Genomic DNA, 24,581 nt, shown 5'->3' with positions numbered 1-24,581 from the left:
TAAAATATTTCATTTAATAATAAGATCACATTTTACATTTTGGTTTCATGTAGTTGGAAACAAAATACTATGCTAAAGGGTGTCCTTTAATGCGTCCACAATGTTTTTACACTAAACCGTTGATCAGTAAAGATTGTAACTTCAACTTTGATATATAAGTTATACATTGTTGGCTGTAATTGCGCTACTACGATTGAAGTTGTTCGAATAAATTTAAATTACACTATTTAGCTCGTTTGTAAATAGCCAGCTTTTTTTGAGTTAAAAATTCACCGAACATTGAATAGAACCTTCTTTTTATGCAAGCTTCAAACAACCTTGTGAAGTCGTTTAGCATTTAAAGCCTCCATTTAATGTTACATTAGACCCGTGTACTATATATATGTAGTTATGTACAAGTGAAAGTATAAGCACAATTTCAAAGGAATTTGACAGATACATAACATATCAATATCACATAACAAGACAGACAAGTAAGGTACCTATTACACATTCGCGTAGTACGGCTAAAGATCGAATCTCTGTATCTCACATTACGACGAAGATGGGATTGAGGGTAAATTAATGGACACTCCTAAGGTTAAACTGTTTAAATGAAGGATTGTAGCCGGAGATTTTACTGAATAATGGTAAAAGATTGACTTATTATATTATTAGGCAGGTTCAGACAACATAAGGGACTTCATTTGCAGTCAACTGCATTCTCTGAACGTACATTTTGACCAAGGCAACTAGTTAGTTTTTCAACTATCTCAATCTTCAAACTTGGAACTTTACTCCACTAACCTCTAACTTCAGTTCATTGTACAAAAACTATAAAAAAAAAAACATTATTGTCTGCAAAACACTCCTCAGGCAAGCTAAAAATCTATCACGATTTTTATTTTGTATTGTAGAGAAATATTACTTATTTCTTTTCCAATTTGACAAGGAACCCTTTTACAAAAAAGATTAAATGGAATTGTGCAGAAAATAAATAATTCATGCAGTAATAAAGTTCGGCTTTCAGTTGAATTAAAAAACATCATCAATTGTCACTGTAACATAAGTACACTTGACTTGATAGTTAGGGAGATTTTTTTTGACTTACTTTCCAGTCAACTTTCCAATGAAGTTGCCTTAATTGGAAGTCAATTTTTTGGCAGCTTGCCAATCGGAAACTGAAACTTGCCTTACTTTCAAGTCCCTTATGTCGCCTGAACCTGTCCATTGTCACCTTTCAATATTTTTTGTAACGATCGTTTCTTACCTTTTATACTTTGAAGGTGAATACATTGAAACTTTAGGTAGGTTAGATGTGTTTTAGAGTACTCTAATAAATACAACTTTTAGCTCCAGTTCTTGGCATGTTTGTTTCACATTTATCATGCCTGTTCCATTTAAATCAACTACTAAACTTTGTTTTTCCTGTTTTAATAGAAGGTTAGTATGTTGATGTATAATTAATACAAAATCATCTTTTAAAATGTATGTGATTCTAGTTTAACGTTTTGAGAGGCAAATTTTAAAAATAAATATGCGTCCAAATCCAAGTCGAGCTCACGGGTGATACAAGTGCCCTCCCCCCCTTTCCTTCTAACTTTGATTCAATATTGAGAATTAAATAGAAGTAAAAAGTCAACCCCAAAAGTTATAACATTTTTGGATTCCGTACCTTCTTTGACTTCTTATAAACCCTACATTATGTAAATCTCAAATTAGAATCTTTATCAAAGAAATCCAAATAAGCCACGAGACAAATCCAAGGTGGTTAAGAAATGCAGCATAGAATGTTTTATGTGGATTTTCGACAAAAATCTAAATTCCCACAGTATAAAAGGTCTCAAATAGTAAAGCTTTGGAAAAATCGAAGTGATCTACGACAACCAACCATAGATTATTTTGATGCATAAAATCTTATGTCTGCATAAAAAATTTTGTGGTGGTTCATATTTATAGTAGAAAAAAGGGCAAACATTTTTGTTTAAATGCCAACAACAAATAGAAGTGTCAACTTTACGAAGAATGAGTACGAGTTCTTTATTTACCTTTTCTAATTTTCTTAAAAATAATTCTTTAAATAAAAAGAAAAATAATGCAATTTTAATTTATCAGCAAACATTTATGTATGTATATGTAATGAATACAAAATTCCTGAACTACAAATATAAAAGGATATCAATGATTAAATCTAAAATAAAATATCTTATTCATTAACAAAATGATGTGGGTATAAAAAAGTTATCAATCTTTTGCCAAGCGCCAAGTCCAAGTTCAACTTTCATTCTTGAACATCTCCAATACCATCACCTTGGATGGTGAACATGGCTTCAGACTCTGGTAAACATGGTGAATCGTATATTTTACATATTCTCGTCTCTCCCCGTCCTTTGCGCAGATACAAACGAGTCGTGGACGCATGTGCAATTATATTGCCTCCAATGGGTTTCTTTGGATCGGCAGCAAACATCGAAGTACCACCATCAACCTGCGCCACCACTTGGTTTGTAATAACCACTGCAACTCCAAACTACGAGAAAGAAACTTACAATGAACTCTTCTAGCCGACTTGTCTATCCATTGACACTCACCTCATCTGCCAGCCGAAGCAGCAACCTTAAAAATCTACCTAAATGCATTTGCCTGGCAGCCAACTCTCCTCTGCCGACATAGTCTGTCCTGTACAATGCTGTAGCACTGTCTACAATCAACAGGGCATATCTGGACTCCACCATCATGGCTGCGGCTACTTGTAGCAAATTCGTCTGATGGTCAGTGTTATAAGCTCGAGCACAAGCCACATTGTCAAAAACTTCATCCCTCACCAATTTATAACGTTCGGCGACCGAACCCAAACGTTCAGGCCTAAAGGTCCCTTCTGTATCGATATAAAGACATTTGCCTTCCCCACCGTTTTGGCTCACTGGCAGCTGACAAGTAACAGCCAGAGTGTGACATAACTGAGTCTTTCCCGAACGAAATTCACCGAATAATTCAGTGATCGAGCCCGTTTCGATGCCTCCCCCAAGAAGCTTGTCCAGTTCTTTTGAGCCTGTAGTAAGCATTATGATCTCAGAACGTTTTTGAAAATAGACAGTGGCTGTAGTGAAGCCCATTGGGACAAGTTTGGAGGCTTCAGCAAGGAGCTTGTCAGCTTTAGCTTCTGAGATACCTTTAATGCAGATCAGGGACTTTTTAGGGGCAAATGCTACCGACTCCACTGTGAAATATCCAGCTTCTTCGAGCTTTTTTATATCGCTACTTGTTATTCCATTTCCCTTGAAAAATAAATAATAATTTATACATTTTTGGGAAAACAAGTAATAGCAAAATTACTTCTAAACATTTGATCAATTGATGTCCCAACTCTTCTTCTTCCTCCTCTATATTATCAGCAGTTGTTATTGTTGCCAAAGAACGCTCCATGATAAGTAATTCAATGAAAGTTTAGAAATATGTTTTTATTTCTTTAATTAAAACAATTATTTTTACAAAAACAAACAAAGAGAAGAACGAATTTCAAAACCTCTTTTAAATTTTAAATAAAACCAAGACATCAAATCAAATCGCGCACTTGCAGAAATTTGTCATTTTCGAATTTTCGAAAATAATTTGGTTTGTTCAATGCGCCAAATTTAACCTCTCAAAAATATTTACATTTTTTGTTTCAAAAGCCGTGTTCGTTACTTAACTTTTTGATTGTTCACATTCAACTCTTTTTACATTTAAATCTTGGAATATAAACTGCCAAATATTTTCATTGGGCAAATCGGTCTCACATTTCATCGTTTTATATAAGTCAGATATTTTCATGTAATTTGAAATGGAAATTGCAAATTGATGTATCTTAAGATGTGAATATCGTCATTATTATTCACGGTAGGAATTTTCTTTTACTGACCAAATTTTATAAATTTAGTTTGATTTTATTAATTGTATAATGAACAAAAATGTTAAAAGATCAGATTTGGTTGCCTCTTTTTCCAGTCACTCGGAAAGAAAATATTAAGGATACTGATTTGAAAAAGATAGATTTTCACTTTTTAGGGTAGGTTGACAATGTAAAAGTAAAGTCACATATAACCTGTCAAGTAACCAATAAACCAGATAACTCACAGTTAATAGAATTAAATGCAAAAATATTCATCATTTTGGTATTCAAATAAAATCATGATGAATTTGATGAATTCTTTTTCGATCTATGGAGCCTTGAAGTCATATATTCGGAATTAAAATCTTTGGACGAAGTTAACTTTCGATCGCATTTTCGTTTAAAGAGAGAGACACTGATACAATATTATATGATTCAATAATACAATATGAAATTTGTACTCAGAGGCTCTACTCAAGCTATTGTTATAGAAATAATGCAATAAATCCGATGAATCTCCTTCTTTTAAAACTGAGATACTATGAAACTACATACTTACTTATTTACTTAGTTAAGGTGGCGCTACGGTCCGGTGCGTCTCGAGCCAGCTCGGTCCCAAGTTGGTTGGTTGAGGTCCTCTCCCACCTGAGTGCCCCACCTGAATCGCGGTCTTCCTCTACTGCGCCGTCAATCGGGATTGGATTCGAAAATCTTCCGGACTGGAGCGTTAATGTCCATTCGCTCTACATGACCTAGCCATCTTAGCCGTTGGACTTTGATTCTGCTAACTAGGTCAGTGTCGCTGTACAGCCCGTACAGTTAGTCGTTATATCTTCTCCTCCATTCTCCATCTGTGCAGACGGCACCAAAAATCATCCGAAGAATTTTTCTTTTGAAGCATCCTAAGACGTTCTTATCCCTCTTTGACAGGGTCCAGGCCTCAGCACCATAAATGAGAAAGGATGATGAGTGTCTTATAGATGGTTATTTTAGATGCTCGAGAGAGGACTTGACTTCTTAATTGCCTTCTAAATCCGAAGAAGCAGCGATTTGCAAGAGTTATTCTTCGTTTGATTTCAGCGCTGGTGTCGTTGTCTGTATTAATAGCGGTGCCTAGGTAGACAATGTCATTAACTACCTCAAAGTTATAGCTGTCCATGGTGACGTTTTGTCCAAGACTTCGTTGTTCAACGTCCTTTTTTGATGACAGCATATACTTGGTCTTGCCCTCATTGACTTGGTCTTGCCTCCACTGACATTACGCTTTAATCTTCCAATTATGTCAATATCATCTGCGTATCCGAGTAGGTGGATGGACCTTTGGAAGATTGTGCCTCTAGTGTTGACACATCCGACACAGATTTCCAAGATTTCGACTCTACTCATTTACCTGGAGATTTGATGCCTCCAATTTGAATTTGATTTGTAGAATATAACCAATTCACAAGCTTATAAGGCGAGAATGATGATACTTTAAGATCCAGTTTGATTAAAAACTATTTAACCTCAATAGTGCAGTAAATGAAATTGTATATTTTACATACATTTTTTCATATTTTGTGTTGTCTTTCCCCTTCTTCAAAGTCCCATCTCTTTTTCGAAGTTTTTCCTTTTCCCTTCTCTTTATTGCTTGGGATTACCTTGAAGCAAAATAGAGAAAGGAAATGAATACGATAATAGCTTATGTCAATAATATCTAGAATTTGAGAATACATTGAATGTTTGTTAGTAAAAAGGATACACACTATCTAAACCATCCGAATTGATACTGACATTCATAGCTTGGTTCTTAGTGAATTGGACAATGATGGAAGTACTGAAAATTAAATTTTTCAAAATGCAATGATTATATAAAGCTGGGTTCCCAAAATCGAGTGAAACAAAGGCAGCTGAAATACATCACATCAGTCAATAAATAATTCAGTTGAATGTCATAATTTGTATAAATTCTTATATTTTAATTTTTTCTGTGTTTTTCAATACAGTAAATAAAAAATGTTGGTGGTTTCCTTTTGCATTGTGCAGATGCATAAACCAGCTAGCTGCAGGTTTACAGTTCTTTGATATAAGAAGTGTCCAATAATATAGTTTGGGAAAACTCTTATAACGAAGTTATTATATTGAGGAAACTATTGATACAATTTCCTCAAGTCGAATTTAAATCACACCAACTTACTCCGGTGGAATTCAAATCACTTGAAAATCGGAAATATCGAAATGTAGAACACAGAAATTTAATTCGTTTTGAGTTCGAAGTGAATTTTAGAGTTCAAATATATATTTTGAATCGTTTTCAATTTCATTCCAAAACAAATAAAATGTAGAACTCAGCCGATAAAGAAAAACCACTTTCTAATTTTACGTCTTGGATATTTTCAGTACCATAGCAGCTCAACTGGTGATAGTATAGGGACAGACTTGAGTCCACTTACAGTGCAATAAGTTTCGAAATGAATAAATGCGAATTTGTTCTGATGCTCTTTTATTTCGTTTTTACAATTACTCATCTACCACCATTGCAGTTGAGGTTGGAAATGAGACGTCTAAACATAATGTTCCAAATCCCACTTACAGAAATGCCTATCTTTAAATATCATCGTTGAATGTAAAAGTCGATCTTTTAAGGTGGATTAACATGTATCTGAATCTGCATAACGAAAAAAAGTAGAGGGAGGCAGAAGCATATGTATGTCAAAACCTGAAAGTGGGAGAGAATACACCAGTGGTAACTCGTTTTACCGCAAGCTTTAAGAAAAGAGTAATGAAATAATTCGAAAAACCTAACAAAAGCTCCATAAATATTTTCCGACAACCAAAACAGCAAAAATGCGCTATAATTTGGTACACAATGTTTTTCTTTAGTTTAAAAATAATAGTTAGAATTAGAAATAACTCACTAATATAAGCAAAATAATGCAATTAGTTGCATGAACCTCACAATTTAAAGGAACCATTATGATGCGTTAACATAAACCGTGTATACTCAGCCCAATCCGAACACCATCAATAACAGCTTCTGCAGAAAACATGAACTCGCTTAATTTTCGTGCTCTTCGGCTTTTGATTCTGCATGTTTTTCGAAAATGTCATCATCTGTCAAAATCTCTAACCTCTAAAAATATTACATAAAATTTGTGTAAAATTTCACATTGTATTTATTTATTGCAAATGTTGAATTAAAATTAGAATTTTATTGACAAAAGAGTACAAAAACAACTAAGAAGTTCAAACGATCACCTCATTATATTATGTCCAGCTATTATTACTTAGACGTTGCACTGTAGGTAATCAAAGAAAACTTCCATTTTACATCTTTCTTCATATATTACCTTAAATTTTTAGTAAATTCCAGGACAAAACAGAAAACTTAGTTCTCACTCCAGCCTACTTCAAAGGAAGTATCGATCAATCTTTGCGTAGTGTTTTTGGCGAAATTGGTGGTCTAACTGAAGTGGATATATTTAAATTTGATTTGGCGAACCAACGAGCTATAATAAGAGTACCGGAAGACTACTACGTCAAGACACGGGCAGCAATCACTTTGATCTCTAAATTTCAAGACATTCGTTGTCATTTTCAAGTGAAAAAGGCATCTCCAATTCTATTACAACTTCTTTCGTCCAACATAGAATTTTAATAAGCAATAAAATGTCTCTGTGTAAATCTTTTGGCAAGGACAAAGTGATCTTTGCAACAAAAGAAGATCATTCCACTCCTAGCACAGTTGAGCTGCCTCCTCCTCAACCCCAGCCAGGTTTGATTTCTGAAGCTGGTGAAATCAACTGGGGATGTCCGTGTCTGGGTGGAATGGCTACAGGACCGTGTGGTGTTGAGTTCCGTGATGCATTCTCTTGCTTCCATTACAGGTAAGATGGACACCATTTAATACTCACAACGAAGATAGGAATAATTTAGTGTTCTTTTTTTTAATTTCTACAGTGAAGCAGATCCTAAAGGATCAGATTGTTATGATGCATTTAAGACGATGCAGGATTGCTTTACAAAATATCCTGCAGTTTACAATAAGAGTGGCGGTGCTGATGATCCTGATGATAACGACATGGATTTGCCAGACATTGAGGGAATGGGTGAAACTCCTGAAAATTCTACACCATCCAATGAAGTCGAGAAAAAAGAAAACTGAGTGTTATCCTTAGATTAAGAAGTTTTTGTTACCAAAAGAAGTTACAGAATTAAAATGTATTATAAGTAGGAACAATTTGAGTGAACTGAATTCATTTTTAATGTAAGGACATAGTTTGGTTTAATCTAGAAAAGATGGGACTTCCAGGTTCAAATAATTAAATTATGAAATTTTATGATTGAAAAAATATGCGTCAAGACAAGGTGTAATGGTCATCTTCTGATGAGCCCAACCATTACATCGGGCCATCCTTCCAGTTCCTTGGGTAAGTTTCACTCTCCCAGACAGCCTGCACGAGTACGCAAAATACGGTAAGTTGCCTTAGGGTCTGCTTTTAGGAATTCTGCGGGAATACCATCAAGTCCAGCTGCTTTGTTTTTCTTTAGAAGATGTATCGCATTACTTATCTCTGCACTTGTTGGGGGGACTGGTGTCAATACCCCTATAAGATCTACGCATGTTGTTCAATTGTAGATTCAATTCTGCATTGTGGTCATCATTTAGCAGAGCACAAAAGTGCTCCTTCGATCTTTGTAGCTGATCTTCTATCGTCACTAAAAGGTTGCCGTTCAAATCAAACACGGGATGGTTAGTGTAAGTGCTACTACGCTGCCCGACAATGTCCTTAGTGATTGTATACAGCTCCCTTGCGTTTCCTCTTCCTGCAGCATGTTCCGTATTTTCACTTCCACCCTTGCCCTCTTGTCACGTCTCACACACAGCTGCACTGTCTTATGAGATGCTCTATACTCGTTTCGTAGAATCAATTTCCGCTGAGCATCACTTTCTGAATTGATTCTAATTTTAAGTGCTCTTCAATATGTGATTTTGTTCCAGGTGTCGTGGGATATCCAGGAATCTCTAGCTCTTGTCTGTCTGGGTATAGTTTCAGTTCCAGCTTCCATGTAAGCTTTCTTTATTTGGCCCCACAAAACTTATTCGTTTAAAACAGTAAAATATTGCTATTGTGAAGTTTAAATGAGGTCGTTAGAGCGGCCAAGACGTAGTATTCGACCATATGATGTGACCACCTCAGAGGTGGTGAAGAAAATCCACAAAATAGTGACGGGTAACCGTCGACTGAAAGTCCGCGTGCTAGCACGCATGGTAGGCATTTCAAAAAGGGCTGTAAATCACATATTGACTAAAAATTTTGGCCATGTTAATATTCTTAAAGCAAATAAATTATACTAAGAGATATCAATATTTTCTTTTAGTATGCTGAATTTGACTTTCTATTAAATATTATCCAGTTTGGTTGGACTTGGACAGAGCTCGCATTACATTGAACCAAGAGGACAATTATATCGAAGTTGTTCGGATCTTCAGCAGAAATTCATGTGAAATGACGATTTGAAACCTTAAGACGGAAACTCATATATATAAATTGTTAACACTTAGTGAAAGTAACGTTTCTACCAATAATACTTACTTAATTTTGCGTTTTGGGTGATTTTAATTTAGTTGATATGAATTCGATTTATTCTGACGATGATAACTGTTATATTCTAGTCCTTAAGGATACTACATGTCTCACACATTTTGAACGAATCACTTTTGATTTTTTTAAGAAATTCTGTCTTTATTTCTATATCCAATTCCAAAAAACGTTTTTTTAACTCGTGTTCAATAGAGGCTGTACCTATATTTTTTTTTTAATCGCTTCCTTTTTTTGGGTATCATATTGAAGCTTAGCAAGCTCAATTTTTATTTCCGATAGCTGTGAATATTTATCGGTTATTTTGCTGCTAGGTAATGTTGAAGCAACTGGTCTGCGCCTTCCACACCAGTTACTTTTATTTTCTGTTTTTGTGGTTGAATTGTCAAACTGCTTTTTAAATCCTTTGGACATAAGGATGCTAGTTTTTGGGCTATTGTCATCAATATTTTCATAAATAACTTCCTGCTCATCAGATATATTCTCATGACTTCTCTTTAATTTAGGATGTATCGGGTTTCTCAATTGACTAGGTTTGTATTTTCCCCAATCCTTAATTGGTTCATCATCCTGCCTTTCTTCAATGTGTAAATTCAAAAAATACATACATAATAAAGTTAATAAAAACCAACAAAATATTCTTCTTACAATGTTTGTACTGGTTCCGGGTTCATTTTCGAACAACTCATCTGCACCATCCCCATCAAAAAAGTTTTCATATCCAGTTATTGTTCTTGGGTTCAGAATGCATATGGCAAGATCAAAGTTTTCATCGCGTATATTTATGGTCTTGCCACCTCCAGTCTGAATTCTGGACATTTTTTCGTCTGCGGCCACCTTCCTAATTTCTTTTTTATAGCCTTGGTAAAATTTTTTGAGTGCTTCGACGGTCCTGTAGCATGCTGAATCTGAATGGGAATTAAAATTCGATGCTATTCTCTCCCAAGCTGTTTCTTTTTCCTTCCACGTAACTCCATCTGTTTTTTTATTTTCAATTATTGCTTTTTCTTCATAAGCACATTCTAAAAGTGTTCGCTTTTCTTTAAGAGAAAAATTTGGGATTTCTTGTCCTTTTTTTGTCAGCCATTATTAATAACTTTTGAACAAACACAAAGCGTCTTACAATCTATTCATAAATTTACCGTTTTTGAAATATCACACATACGTTTACACAATTTGAATTTTTTGACATTTTACATCTAAGCGAAGTTAGCTACGTTTCATTTTATGTGTAACTTAGTAAAGTGGAACATAAAAATTTTCTGACAACCAAAAATAAATTATGTTATACTTAGAATTTAAGATGTACTTAGTTATGGCACACATTTAAGAAGAGTATCAGCAAACGGGCCTTAATGTTTTAAGTGATATAGAAATCTTGTCTGTTGTTAATTTGTTATCTTTACATTTAAAACACATTGATTGTGTAAGAAATTCAAATAGTCGTTTATTTTTGTAAATAATGATATTTTTTCAATTGTTACTACGTCTATACCACTTTTTGTAAATAACTGTTTACATCATGTAGGCCTTGAAATTGAACTTAAATTTTCGAGTTTTGTAATGTTAAAATTTGATGAAGTATTGTCTGTAAATTATAATTTTGCCAAAACCACCTATGAGGCTGTTAACTCGTACTTTTTGGAACTGAACTGGGATGAGATTTTGGTTTCTAATAATTTATCTACAGTGAGTGTCATTAATATTCGGCTTTTATTCTTAAACATACTTTTGGTGTTTTTCTCGTAGTAAAAGTTGAATTAAGATTTATTATTTGGTTATTTTATAAATAAGTATATTATTTCCTAACTACTTCATTAAAAAATGCTGTAAACACTTAACTGTATTAAGATATACAATAAACAACGCAAAAAGGACGCATCTAAGCGCTTCATTAATATTCTTTTTTTGTTTTCTTTCCTGACTTTGACATTTGCCCCGATTAACAGTTTGTCTATTCAAGAGTACCGTTAAAATAAATGGTTCACTTGACGTTTGCATACATTTTTGAAACAATTTAGTGTAAGATCGTTTGGTTTTATTTAAAAAGTTAATCATGGGGCGCAAAGGAAAAAATGCAAGCCTTGAAAAAAGAAACCTTGTTATTTTTCACCATAATAAAGATGAAACATACAAAAAAATTGCTGTAAATTTAGACATGAAGCCAAACACTGTTGGTGATATTGTTCGGAGCTATTAAAGAGAAGGAAGGATCGAATCAAAGAAGCAGATGGGTCAACCAAAAAAGATAACATCGAAAGTAAAACGGCTTATAGTAACAAAATTTAAACCAAATCCTCGTTTAAGTGTACAAAAATTGTTCAAGAAGTGTTAATGACATGATGACAAATAAAAATATCTGCATCAACGGTACGCTCGAACCATAAAAACAAATGGTTACAATGGTCGTGTTGCTCGAAAAAAGCCTTTCATCAACAGGCAAATTTGGATCATGTTTGCGAGGGAACAAAAAAATAAGTTGTAACTTGGTGGGATGATGTAATATTTGCTGACGAGAGTAAGTACAACGTCTTTGGATAGTTTGGAGAGTTATGGTGAGGCGCAAGCCAAATGAAAAGTGAAGCATAGAGGCGGGCACATCATGGTTTGGGGTGTATTTCAGCAAAAGGCATGGGAAATTTAGTATTCATCGACGGTATATTGCATAAGGTATACTATTTAAGGATCCTAAGAGAAAATTTAAGGCAAAGTCCTTGAGAAAATGGGCATTTTAAGGAATTTCAAATTTTACTAGGACAACGACCCGAAACACAAGGCGCATGTTGTAAGAGAATGGTTTCTGTGAAACTGTCCAAAAGCGATCGAAAACCTCTACAATTTCAAGACTTTAACCCAATCGAGAATTTGTAGGATGAATTGGACCGTCGAGTTCGCGAAACCCCTTCTCGTCAATAAGTGCACTCAAACATCGGCTTCAAAAAGAATGGAGCAAAAAAGGCGTTGGATAACTTCAAAAAAATATAATTTAAACTTACTTGAATAATGAACAATAGGATTGCAATTTGTTTGCTGATTTGTTTCAATCTATTTTTTTAATTCATCGGGACATTTCGTAAATAATAACCTTCATCATTCATTTGCTGACGTTGGGTGAATTATTTATTTCCGAAGGAGAAGTAGTTGACCAACTTCCATCTTATAAAGCAGACTATGACAACTGTATTTCAGAAAAATTGTAAAGATGGTTTAGCCAAACCTCTAACAATGCTTTTGAAATAGTTCCTTTGGAATGGTGTGTGAATGGAGCGTGGCACAAATAACACAAATTTATAAATCGAAACAATTAGTCTCTAACTATCGACCTATTGGAAAACTTCTATGATTTATTTGAAAATTGTTTATATGATGTTCAGCACGGTTACTTTCGCTGTAGGTCAACTATCTCACCATTTTTTCAAATTACTTAAGTTAAAATATGAAAAATGGGTATTAAGTCGATATTATACACATATACAGATTTTTTTCAAAGGCTTTGACAGAGTTTAAACTTTAAATCTTTGGAATTCATTCGGTTTTGCTAAAATGGATCAAATGTTATATTAGCATAAATATTAAACAGTCTGTAACTATTGTTTCGAAACATGCAAAAACTAGTTTTAATTATTCTGGTGTTCCCCAAGGGAGCCATCTTATTCCACTTCAACTTCTTATATTCATTTTTTTTTTATAATAAGCACACACTCAAGGGGATATTACTACCCTTATTAGACAAAGGCACAGTGTGAGCACTAGAAAGAGGAGAGGGTTTAAAAGGAGATGTCGGTGCACATTGGTTTTGAATTCCTGAATATTGCAATGAATACGAAAGACAGAGCGTGGTAAGACATTCCACATTCGAGTAGTACGGCTAAAGAACAAATCTCTGTATTTGGCAGTACGGCCGAAGTTGGGCTCAAGAGCTATAAATCTCGGTTAAATAGTTCATGTAATAAAAAGTATTAAATTGAGAATAAGAAAAAAGCGTCCGAATTAGTTCACTAGTGTTAGAGATTCACAGCTGAGCAAATCTATTGTCACCGAACGACAAACATATGAGCCATCCTAACATCCAACGGGACACCCAAAAACATCATCACCAAGTGAAAATTCTATTGCAAATCAACCATATATTACAACGTTGTCCTACGGATTCAATGCATGCTTAGGTCATTGAATTCGGATCTCCATCACATAGGATGGAAGACATGTATGTATTTAGTTTGTAGTAAATGCACTACGACCTCAAGATCTACTGTGCCCGTTAGAGCTGAATTAGTTCTTTTCTTAGTTTATCTTTTTTTAGAAATTTGAGTATTTGAAGGGTACCTAATTTAGAAAGGGAAGGCGATTTTCTTCTATTTTGTAGTGTCCCAAGTCTTTCCTCCTTTGGTTCATAAGTACTTGACATTTTCTTAAAATCTGATCAGACCAAGAATGTTAAGTTGTCTTTTTCGTAGGTTATTCCAAGAACTAAATAATCAGCCCTATCACAAAACCCAAAATCCATTCGTAGAAAATCTCCGAACAAAATCTGCGATTTATCTTCTCCTCTTCTATTTGCAGCGTTTTAAGTTTTATTTCAATTTTTTTTTGCAGAAGCTCTTCTTGTATTTTGTTGTGTCTTCGTGTTTCTGCAATTTGTGTTTTTTCATGTCACCCAATCTGTCTATTCCTATGTATATTCTCTTTGTGTTTGCAGCTATATCTTCCGTTAGTTTTATTTGTTCCTCGTAATACTTCTCTGTTTTTGAATAAAATTTGTTTTGCAATTCAATTTGCGGGGAGAGTACGATAACTTTGGCGCCGAGATATAATAACGGTTTTTGGTAGAGGGGCTTAATACAAGCATTTTTTACTATGGGAGGGGGGGGTCTATCTCCCCCCGTTTAGGCGGTAGGGACAATTTAAAAAAAACATGTACTTTAAATGGAAAAAAAATAATTAAAAAATAACGGTAATACTTACAATTAAGTATTATACCTTTTTTTAAAGCCAACACTTGTGTCTAGTAGCTTGTTTTTAAATCAAGTCAAAACTATGCATAGTTTGCGAAAAACACTGTTTTAAACTCAAAATTTGGTCAAAAAAAAAGTTAAAAATATGGTTTAGAGTGTAATATTTCGAAACTTTTAGATTATCTACAATTTTTTTTTTTAGAATACATTGCCCTTATTTATTTTTTAACGAAAACTGAAAACTAGATGTTTCTATGTCTTCTAGTTTTTGAGAAAATTGAAAATTACCAAAACAAAATATTTCAATTAAATTACTTTTTTTATATCCAGTTTATTTAGATGCATATGAAATTTTGCATGCACTCACCGAACCTTTCACCCTCTCCACCTTGCACCCACCCTAACTCGCACCCACCCCAAATCCTATAGTGAGCCCAAGCAGGGGGGTTGCAGGGGGACAGCATGCCCCCCCTTAGGCATCTTACTGTTTGCATTAGAAATTTCGTTTATACCTACATATGTGATTGTTGTTTTATTTTGGTTTTGGGGTTTTTAAAACTACTTTTTAAAGAGTTTTTTTGGTATTTACTTTCAGGATAATTTTTAAAGATTAGGTCATTTTGTGAGTCAAGTAAAGCAATTCATTTAGCATAACCCAGAATGCACCACGAGGAGGTAGAATTGCATTGCATTCCGCGTCCCAGTCAGTTAGTTTTTAAGTAAGTCAGGAGTTATTGAAAAATAGTCACGTTAATTTTCAATGTGTTGAAGGTATGTAAGTCTCGTCAATGAATTCATCGTCCGTACTAGTGTCACTGTGGAGTTCGTTAAGTTCGTCATTGATGGTCAAGAGCCGTGGTTGTTTTGGCGGTAACACATCTTCTAGGTGTTCACTGCAAACGTCGGGAGGGTCGAAGTGCTTTAGTTGCAGACCTACACTTTCTTGTCCATTAACCAAACATGGGTATACTTTTTTCATATCTAGTAAGAATTCCATTATTTGGGATCCCAAATCGTCTTTATATTTTTTTTCAAGGCAATATTTTCTATAAAAGAAAAGTGCCATATATTGATGGATGTGGAGTGTGGTTTTGCGGCATAAAATTGTTTTTTTCAGAAGTTTATTTTGATTTTCTAGATCGTTTATTGTGTTAGTCTTATCGGCTTTGTCGACATATTCGCCTTTGCTGTGGTTTGTTACGCCATGACTAGTAGAACTGGAGAATAATTTTTCAACACCTATGTATTGGCGTGCGCTGTCGGTACAGATACGACTTGTATTGGGGTTAACATATTTATGAATATAAGGCCACAAATCTTCCCTACATTTGGAATTGACTTTAAAGAAACGTCCGACTTTATCTTCTTTGCAATATAGCCCCAACACTACAATTGTCATCTGTTCTGTGACACGGCCTTTGTGGTATTTTCTTTTCGTTAAAAATGTTTCATCGATTTGAACCGTTTTTTCTTCACCGCCAATATTAATATCAATATGGGAGGATATTATTTCGGCTATTTCCCGACAATAATTATAGTAATCTATGATGGTAGATTTACTTAATTTATCTTTATTGTCGTGATTTCGCCAAGCGATTAATTGCTAATTTGAGAATTTACGAAAATATTTAAAACAAAATCCTTAAATTGTAGCTTAAGATTTAAATAATTACCTGGAAAACCATGTTTACAGGCATTTTAATCACAAAAGAGATAATTATAGCAAGCACTTCATTTATCTCTAGCCGACATTGAGGGCCATGGAAAAATGTTCCTATTGATGGGTTGATTGTATTTCTACAAGTTTTGTCACCTTTTCTTTTTGAGCCCTTTTTTGAACATCGCCAAAACCAACCGAACTTTGATCTTTTTGAATTTTCCACGGTCATTAAAATATCACAACACAGAGGTGGAGTAGACGTTTTGGAGGGAATTAACCCGATTTCTTCCAAAAACGCGAAACTTTTTTCGTTTGTTGATACCAAATCCCCAAACGAACAAAAAATCGAAAAATTATTTAATTTTGGGTGAAGAAGTGGATGTTTAGCCGCCATTTTTAAAAAGGGAATCCGACTTATTCAAACGTTAAATGGAGAATGGCTTTGGTAAACAATAACCTGCACCAAACTTGTTAAAAAAAACGGTTAAACATCAAATGCTTCCTCTTGTTATTTATGATCTAACTATATAGGTACATACTTTTTACTATGGCTGCATTATATGTGTGTACATAGTTATATGCATATTTATGTATGACATAAACATATGTGCATGTTAAGAAACTACGAGAATTTGCTTCCGTTGTGTTGTTGTAAAGGTAATGCAAATTTTTTTATAATGCAATACATTTTTATGCTCAAATATATTAAATGTTAAAGTTTTTGTCAAGTACCTAACGGTATATTTAGAAAAAAAGAGATTGAAATGGACATGACATATATGTACATATGTTTATGTATATAATATCAATTATTTTTTAATTCAGCTTATTTAAATGCAAAAAAAACTTTGAATGCACCTCATCTTGCACTCACAGAACCTTGCTCCCTCCTCACTTTGCACGCACTCCAACTTGCACCCACCCCAAATCCTATAGTGAGCCCAAGCAGGGGGGTTGCAGATACCACTGATCCCACTGTTGCATACAACCAAACTTGCACCTACCATTGTTACTATCAAAATAAGATTTTTGAAGCAAAAAAAAAGAATTAAATTAAAATAGTAGTTGTGGTTATTTTCAATTTTCTCAAAAACTAAAAGACATAAAATCATCTAGTTTTCAGTTTTCGATCAAAAATAAATAAGGGCAATGTATTCTAAAAAAAAAATTGTAGATAATCTAAAAGTTTTGAAATATTACACTCTAAACCATATTTTTAACTTTTTTTGTACCAAATTTTGAGTTTAAAACAGTGTTTTTCGCAAACTATGCATAGTTTTGACTTGATTTAAAAACAAGCTACTAGACACAAGTGTTGGCTTTAAAAAAAGGTATAATACTTAATTGTAAGTATTACCGTTATTTTTTAATTATTTTTTTTCCATTTAAAGTACATGTTTTTTTAAATTGTCCCTACCGCCTAAACGGGGGGAGATAGACCCCCCCCCTCCCATAGTAAAAAATGCTTGTATTAAGCCCCTCTACCAAAAATCGTTATTATATCTCGGCGCCAAAGTTATCGTACTCGTGCCCAATTTGCTTCCTTAATAGGTTTGCAGTATCATTTAAGGCAGTTGAAGACTGATTTTTCCGATATGTGTCCCGATCGGATGACATGGACACATCTACAGGTGGGTCATCAAGCTCAGGAGTCACATTTTCTGCTTCGGACTGTTTTGAAACCCTCCCATGCTCAGCAGAGCTTCCAAACCCAAATGAATTCATGTTTTGTATTCCTGATGTGGAAGTTTGTAGCCGTGCCAGCTGAATGACTCCTTCCTCCAGCTTTGAGAAGGAATGTTGCCGGCACTCTCCGCCACCAGTTGCATTTATCTCTTTTATGTTGTCGACAAGTTTCTTTTTTAAGTAAGATTTCCAATCTAACCAAACCTAAGAGTTTTAAGAAGGATATAAAAATATTTTTTTTATAGCATAATCTTTCACCTACTTTTCTCCAAACTGAAGCTTCTTTTGAAGGTGACCCAAGAGCATTCAGTTTGGATTTAACTTTTTCCCAAAACAGCGTCACATCTTCTTTTGGAGCCTTAGTATATCCTTGAGCTATGTCCGGTTTCTCATTTAATAATTGATAAAGCCTTTCGTATTGTACCTTATTTGTTGTTTTTGCCCCTTTAAAGCAACAAATATTATTAAAAGAAAAACAAATTGGTTAATATTTACATATTTATAAACAACAAAACTGTTTCCCAACGAATCCGACACAAATAACGTGTAGAAAAAGAGGCAAAATTTCCGTTTCATTCGGATTGAGTTATACCAAATTTCACGAACTTCGAAGCAGATTTTCCACTACGAATGAATTTTGTGATCGATTTTTCGGAATTCGGAGCCCATTTCCTATTACGATGGTATTCATGATAGGGCTGAATATTTTGCATTTATTGTTGTTTCATTTATTCGGCCACAGTACTAGTTTAATTAAAAAAGTAGTTTCATTTAAAATGACCACTTTTAAACGTTGTGTTGTTGACCGCACTGTTTTTATTGATATTTTCGTCACTGCTTTAGATAACTCCTTCTTAGGTGCTTAAACATTTTATGAAGCCTTACAGACACACTCCCCAGTTCTGGCCACAAAAAATAATCTTAAGGATTAAAATATGCAAACCCCAATTAAGCTTCTCTAATACCTACCACCTTAAGGCACTTTTTTGTTGTATTGGCTTTGGTTGGCTCACCAAATTTTTTTCGAAACGCATTACAGAGTAGGGCACCTGTAGAATAATCCATCTATCTTCATACAAAAATGGTATTTATTAAACTTCTTGAAATGGAGGGATTTGCCAATTAGATAAGACATTTAATCAAGTCATTACAGAAGCGTGGTGGTGATTACTTTTGACCCTTAAAACAATAATTTTAGTTTGATATAGTGATATGATATGATCTGTAGAACTTCAATAGCCCTTAATGCTACGATGCTCATTGTCATTAATTAACACTGAAATAGATATGGGGAATATATTCAATTCTCTTGACATTACCTTTCTTTTTCGGGGAGGTTTTAGTGATTTTCGTTCCCGTACTGCTGTTATAAGCGTACAAATGTGGGCAATTTGCGAACGAGTACTTTTTGGGGTGGTTTCTACTCTTAAAGATATAGCAAACTGGCACAGAACCGGATTCCCGAAAATAATTACGGTTCCCAATGATTTTAAAAAATAGAGAATTTCGCCAGAACTCATTCCTTTCCTCGTTATTGGCATTTATTCATTGTTTATTAATGTAAATGATGTTCAAATGGTAGACATGTGCATTCAAGAGGACACAAGCGTCCACAGGTTTTTCTCAAAACCCACCTCTGTCTATCAACTCCTACTCTCACCTCCCCGCGGTGAACATCGGGTGCCTAGTACCTCAACTGGAGATTTGGTTCCAACCCCAGTGGAAAGTTGTTGGGGGCAGCAAACGAGAGAGGGGGGGAGAGGTGTTTCCACTAAGGCACCTCTCCTTATCCAGGCGGCAGCGGACGAATTCTCGAGATAGAATCAACGGTGGCGTCTACAGTTCCAGTAAGGTCGAACTACTTAGTGAACACCTTATAGGGCTTCTTCGACATATTCGGAGCCCAGGCCTATAAGGAGCGGTTCATCCAGAACAATTAGCGGAAGCCCTAAACTGCTGCAAGGCAGATATTACAGCCATCCAGGAAGTGCGATGGGATGGACTGGGCAAACGCAAACTAAAAGACTGCGACATCTACTACGGCGACTGCTACCGAGAACAAAGACAGCGTCTATTTGAGTGTGGATTTGTTGTTGGAATTAGGCTCAGGCAAAAAGTCTTGAGTTTCAACAGTGTGAGCGAGCGCATCGCGACAATCCGCATCAAGGCTAAATTCGCCAACATAAGCCTAATATGCGCGCATGCCCCAACAGAGGAGAAAGATGAAGACACCAAAGACATATTCTTCGAGCTCTTGGACAAGACATATGAGCAGTGCCCTGGCTATGACATTAAAATTGTCTTAGGAGATTTTAATGCCAAGCTAGGAAGAGAAGACATCTTTGGTGGCATAATCGGGAGATACAGCCTGCACGACACCACCTCCGACAACGGATTCAGGCTGGTCGATTTCGCTGCGGGGCGAGACGTTCTGGTAGCTAGTACGCAGTTCACGCATCTCAATATCCACAAGGGGACATGGACATCTCCTGATCAATCAACCGTCAACCAGATTGACCACATTGCGATCGACGCACGACACTTCTCCAGTATGCAGGATATCCGAACATTCCGAGAGGCCAACATTGACTCGGACCACTACCTCGTTGTAGCCAAGGTACGGCTACGGATATCCCGATCCAAGCCAAAACAAGGAAGTACTGTGAGAAGATTCGACGTTAGACGGCTACAATCGCAAGAGACTGCCATGTACTTTTCCGATCGAGTCTCTAATAACCTCCTAAGAAGTCCTATGCTTCCTGCATTAAGCATTGAAAACCAGTGGCAACATTGCCTTGCAGCCATCAGAGATGCCGCCTCTGAAGTGCTAGGTTTCACACGGCCACCACAGCGAAACCCCTGGTTTGACGACGAATGCCGGCAAGCTCACGCAGCGAAACAAGAGGCATACAAAACGGCGCACAGTGGTACCCTTAATACTAAGCAGTGCTCAAAAATCAGTATCTTATTTTAAATCATCACTACTGTTAAATATTGATACACACTATTAAATTTAGTATATAATATGTTAAAATAAAAAAGTATTCACAACAATTTCTAAAGTTTTTGAGTATTTTACCTTTAAGAAATGAATGGTTTTTCAATTAACATTTCAATGAATTTTCCGGTAGATCACTGGCATTCGCGTATATAAGTTTTTAGGGGATCAGAAGAGATAAGCAATCTATTAAAAATATCCGTCATAATATGCTTGATGACGTGATGTTTTCCTGCTTAATTGTTCCCGATATACTTTGAAATCTTTGTTCCTAGCCTCATAAGCTTCTTTACTTAACTGTCCGTTTGGAAGTAGAGCATGGGTTATTATTTCACTTCCATGGGTAACGATTTTATGAACACTTGTGTTCATGTAATACTAGGGAGGGATATAGTTACGGTGACCATCCGTTCATTGGTATAATGAACAGTTCATTATTTGAAGAAAATGTTCATTATGAATTATTGTGTCTCGGAAAACATAAAAATGTTCATTATTTTAGAAATTGCTCATAATTTGTTCATTGTTTTATGACTTTTTTCTTTAAGGAAAGCCTAACCATGAAAACCATTAAATGTTTGATAAAAACGTACCCTAATTTATCCTAAGTAACAAAAGCTTAACTTTGACCATCTGATTAATAGAACTGAAAAAATATGATTTTTAACCGAACCTCTTCGTTCGAAGATTTTTTTTTTGATTTTTCGCCGATGGGGTTCGCTTAATAAGCTTTTATTTTGAGTTGTAATAATTGGATCATTGAGATTAAGGTATTGGAACTTTGGAAAAATTACGGAGCACCATTTTTCTTATTAAATATCTACATCATTTCAAGCGGTTACACACCTGAGAAAAAAAATCAGAAAAATCGCTAATTTTAAACAAAACCTACCCCTCCCCCACCTTGAGCTATACAAAAAGTACGAAACTTTTGTATTCGATACCACGGCACAAAAACCTTTAAGCCCACGTACTTAGCTTTTTGGCTATACCTCTATTACCCACAATTTATGTCGATGCTTTTACTATAAGTTTACTGAATCTCTAACTCAAACCACTTTACTTTTAATACGCGCACCATGCTCTCACTTCTCTCTTCGTATTTATAATAAAGAGAGTTTGGTCTTTCAGTCTGTATCATTAGATTTAAAAGTTCTCTGCGCAAATTAAAAAAAAAAACCGTTCTAAAAATTGTATTGTTTCCGAGTAAAAGCCTTTTTCGTTGATGTACTTTATATACATAAAAACACTTTTAATAATAAAAAAATATAATTTGGAATCTACATACCTTCATCAACAATCGACATATATTTAATTTTTTTTAAACTTAACAATTTAACTTTTAAAAATAAAAACTTCAACCACTAGATCAAGACATTGCATATGTGAATCAAAAACAATTTAAATGTGTCGACTTTGAAGTACCGTAACTTGGCCTACAGACTAAGAGAGAAGGTGATTCTTACGTATGACGTGTGTTACACCGTTAATATTGATCTGGAACTTTTATTTTATTTTTATTCCAAAAAATTGAAAACTGAGCACTGTTTTATATGGAGAGGACCCACTGTGCGGCGCTGCACAAAAGAACTAGAGCTGCTCGCGAGCTCTACGAGCAGAAGAGAAGAGAGGAACACCGGCTTCTTAGACGGAAAAAAAGAGAGCATGAGAAGCGCGCGATCGAGGAGATAGAGGGATGTCACAACAGGAATGAGGTTCGTAAATTTTACCAAAAGGTAAAAAAAACCTCCCAAGGGTACCAGCCACGAACCGAAGCCTGTAAAGACGATCAGGGGAACATCGTAGTAGAACCGCAGTCGATGCTGAGAATATGGAAAGATCACTTCTCCAAATTATATAACGGCGATGACGAACCGAATTCCGCTGTAAGGGAGATAGAACCACTCAACCTCGGCGACGCAGATCAACAATTCCGCCTACCCGACCTTGACGAAGTGAAGATAGCTATATCTAAACTTAAGTCAAACAAAGCTGCTGGAGCTGACGGCATCACCGCCGAACTATTCAAAGCAGCGGGCGATGACTTGGTAGGGAGCATGCACCAACTCATCTGCAAAATATGGTCGGAAGAAAACATGCCCGATGAGTGGAATCTCAGCATAGTGTGCCCGATACATAAGAAAGGAGACCCTCTAAACTGCGCCAACTACAGAGGCATCAGTCTCCTTAACATTGCGTATAAGATCCTCTCTGCCGTATTATGTGAACGTCTGAAGCCATTCGTCAACAACCTGATTGGTCCTTATCAGTGTGGCTTCAGACCAGGAAAGTCCACTATCGACCAAATATTCACACTACGGCAGATCTTGGAAAAAACCCAGGAGCTTCAAATCGATACCCACCATCTCTTTATCGATTTTAAAGCCGCGTATGACAGCATCTATAGGGAAGAGCTCTACCGAGCAATGTCTAGTTTTGGCATCCCTGTCAAACTTATCCGTTTGTGCAGAATGACGATGGAGAATGCACGCTGCTCTATCAAGGTTGGAAAAGATCTTACCGATGCATTTGATGTCAAAAAAGGTTTTAGACAAGGCGATGCACTGTCATGCGACTTCTTCAACATCGTTTTGGAAAGAATTGTGCAAAACTCAACCGTCAACACTAGAGGCACAATCTTCCAAAGATCCATCCAATTACTCGGATACGCAGATGATATTGACATAATTGGAAGATCAAAGCGTGATGTCAGTGGAGCGTTTTTGAGCATTGCGACGGAAGCGAAGAAGATGGGTTTAGTGGTCAATGAGGGCAAGACCAAGTATATGCTGTCATCAAAAAAGGACACTGAACGACGACGTATTGGACAAAACGTCACCATGGACAGCTATAACTTTGAGGTAGTTAAGGACTTTGTCTACCTAGGCACCGCTATTAATGCAGACAACAACACCAGCGCTGAAATCAAACGAATAATAACTCTTGCAAATCGCTGCTTCTTTGGACTTAGAAGGCAATTGAGAAGTAAAGTCCTCTCTCGAGCATGTAAAATCACCATCTATAAGACACTCATCATCCCGGTTCTCATTTATGGCGCTGAGGCCTGGGACTGTCAAAGAAAGATGAGAGCGTCTTAGGATGCTTCGAGAGAAAAATTCTTCGGGCGATTTTTGGTCCCGTACGCATAGATGGAGAATGGAGGAGAAGATATAACGACGAACTGTACGGGCTGTACAGCGACACTGACCTAGTTAGCAGAATTAAAGTCCAACGGCTTAGATGGCTAGGTCATGTAGAGCGGATGGACATCAACGCTCCAGCCCGGAAGGTCTTCGAATCCAATCCCGAGTGACGGCGCAGTAGAGGAAGACCGCGACTCAGGTGGCGCACCCAGGTGGGAGAGGACCTCAACCAACTTGGTGTGCGAAACTGGAGACAGCTAGCTAGGGACCGAGGTGGCTGGAGACGCTTGTTGGTTGAGGCCCAGGTCCGCCCCGGACTGTAGCGCCACCTTAAGTAAGTAAGTAAGTAAGTTATTAATGTAAATATTTAGAAAAATAAGATAACCATTTTATATCAAATGGATGTTTTGAGCAACAAGGTAATACTCGTAATTCTAACTTCTGTTATAGCCACACATCAAGAATGTGGAATACTTCATTAAACTCTGTTTTTCACCCCCATTTTGTTATTCAGAATTTCAAAACTTATTTCAAACCCTTTAATATTTTCCTTTACAAAATTTTCCTGTGATAGTGTTTGAACAGCTAATAATACAAAAAAGTTAACGTCTATCTCACATTGAATGGATTTTTAATTGTTTCGCGACTCTCAACATTTATTTATAATTATTTGCAAAAATAAAAACAATACTTTCTTTCAAAAAAGG

At 35.8% G+C, this 24,581-nt stretch overlaps 3 protein-coding genes across 4 annotated transcripts; 2 read left to right on the top strand and 1 right to left on the bottom strand.

The window, feature by feature from the left end:
• Positions 1 to 2,109: 2,109 nt before the first annotated feature.
• LOC129939179 (DNA repair protein RAD51 homolog 1) lies at positions 2,110 to 3,584 on the bottom strand. The gene is made up of 3 exons (XM_056047085.1): positions 3,316 to 3,584; positions 2,571 to 3,257; positions 2,110 to 2,509 (listed from the first exon to the last, which is right to left on the bottom strand). The coding sequence occupies exons 1-3, from the start codon at positions 3,403 to 3,405 to the stop codon at positions 2,261 to 2,263; spliced, it is 1,026 nt and encodes a 341-aa protein (XP_055903060.1). The 5' UTR covers positions 3,406 to 3,584; the 3' UTR covers positions 2,110 to 2,260.
• A 3,330-nt stretch (positions 3,585 to 6,914) lies between these two features.
• LOC129939071 (ribonuclease P protein subunit p14-like) lies at positions 6,915 to 7,524 on the top strand. Of its 2 annotated transcripts, none has more exons than XR_008780503.1 (2): positions 6,915 to 7,134; positions 7,193 to 7,331. XR_008780503.1 is itself a non-coding variant. In XM_056046936.1 (2 exons), exons 1-2 carry the CDS (start codon positions 7,099 to 7,101, stop codon positions 7,485 to 7,487), a joined length of 327 nt encoding a protein of 108 aa, XP_055902911.1. In that variant the 5' UTR covers positions 6,941 to 7,098; the 3' UTR covers positions 7,488 to 7,524. The 2 variants fall into 2 exon arrangements, 1 of the variants encoding a protein (XP_055902911.1); XM_056046936.1 differs by having other exon boundaries at positions 6,941 to 7,130; positions 7,193 to 7,524.
• Positions 7,499 to 8,074, top strand: LOC129939070 (mitochondrial intermembrane space import and assembly protein 40-B). Its single transcript, XM_056046935.1, has 2 exons — positions 7,499 to 7,716; positions 7,790 to 8,074. The coding sequence occupies exons 1-2, from the start codon at positions 7,499 to 7,501 to the stop codon at positions 7,992 to 7,994; spliced, it is 423 nt and encodes a 140-aa protein (XP_055902910.1). The 3' UTR covers positions 7,995 to 8,074.
• The last annotated feature ends 16,507 nt before the right edge of the window (positions 8,075 to 24,581 follow it).

The sequence above is a fragment of the Eupeodes corollae genome, chromosome 1 (genome assembly GCF_945859685.1).
Source record: "Eupeodes corollae chromosome 1, idEupCoro1.1, whole genome shotgun sequence".
NCBI lineage: Eukaryota > Metazoa > Arthropoda > Insecta > Diptera > Syrphidae > Eupeodes > Eupeodes corollae.
The sequence above is the reverse complement of the archived record's forward strand: the minus strand, read 5'-3'. Positions and strand labels throughout refer to the sequence as shown.

Excerpts from the sequence above, each read along its gene's own strand:
- LOC129939179 (XM_056047085.1), bottom strand. The coding sequence starts at position 3,405 with ATGGAGCGTTCTTTGGCAACAATAACAACTGCTGATAATATAGAGGAG. Across the intron at positions 3,258-3,315 it reads AATTGATCAAATGTTTAGAA|GGAAATGGAATAACAAGTAG; the intron begins GTAATTTTGCTA and ends TTATTTTTCAAG. Across the intron at positions 2,510-2,570 it reads TGCTTCGGCTGGCAGATGAG|TTTGGAGTTGCAGTGGTTAT; the intron begins GTGAGTGTCAAT and ends TCTTTCTCGTAG.
- LOC129939071 (XM_056046936.1), top strand. The coding sequence starts at position 7,099 with ATGTCCAGCTATTATTACTTAGACGTTGCACT. Across the intron at positions 7,131-7,192 it reads TATTACTTAGACGTTGCACT|TAAATTCCAGGACAAAACAG; the intron begins GTAGGTAATCAA and ends TTAAATTTTTAG.
- LOC129939070 (XM_056046935.1), top strand. The coding sequence starts at position 7,499 with ATGTCTCTGTGTAAATCTTTTGGCAAGGACAAAGTGATCTTTGCAACA. Across the intron at positions 7,717-7,789 it reads TTCTCTTGCTTCCATTACAG|TGAAGCAGATCCTAAAGGAT; the intron begins GTAAGATGGACA and ends TAATTTCTACAG.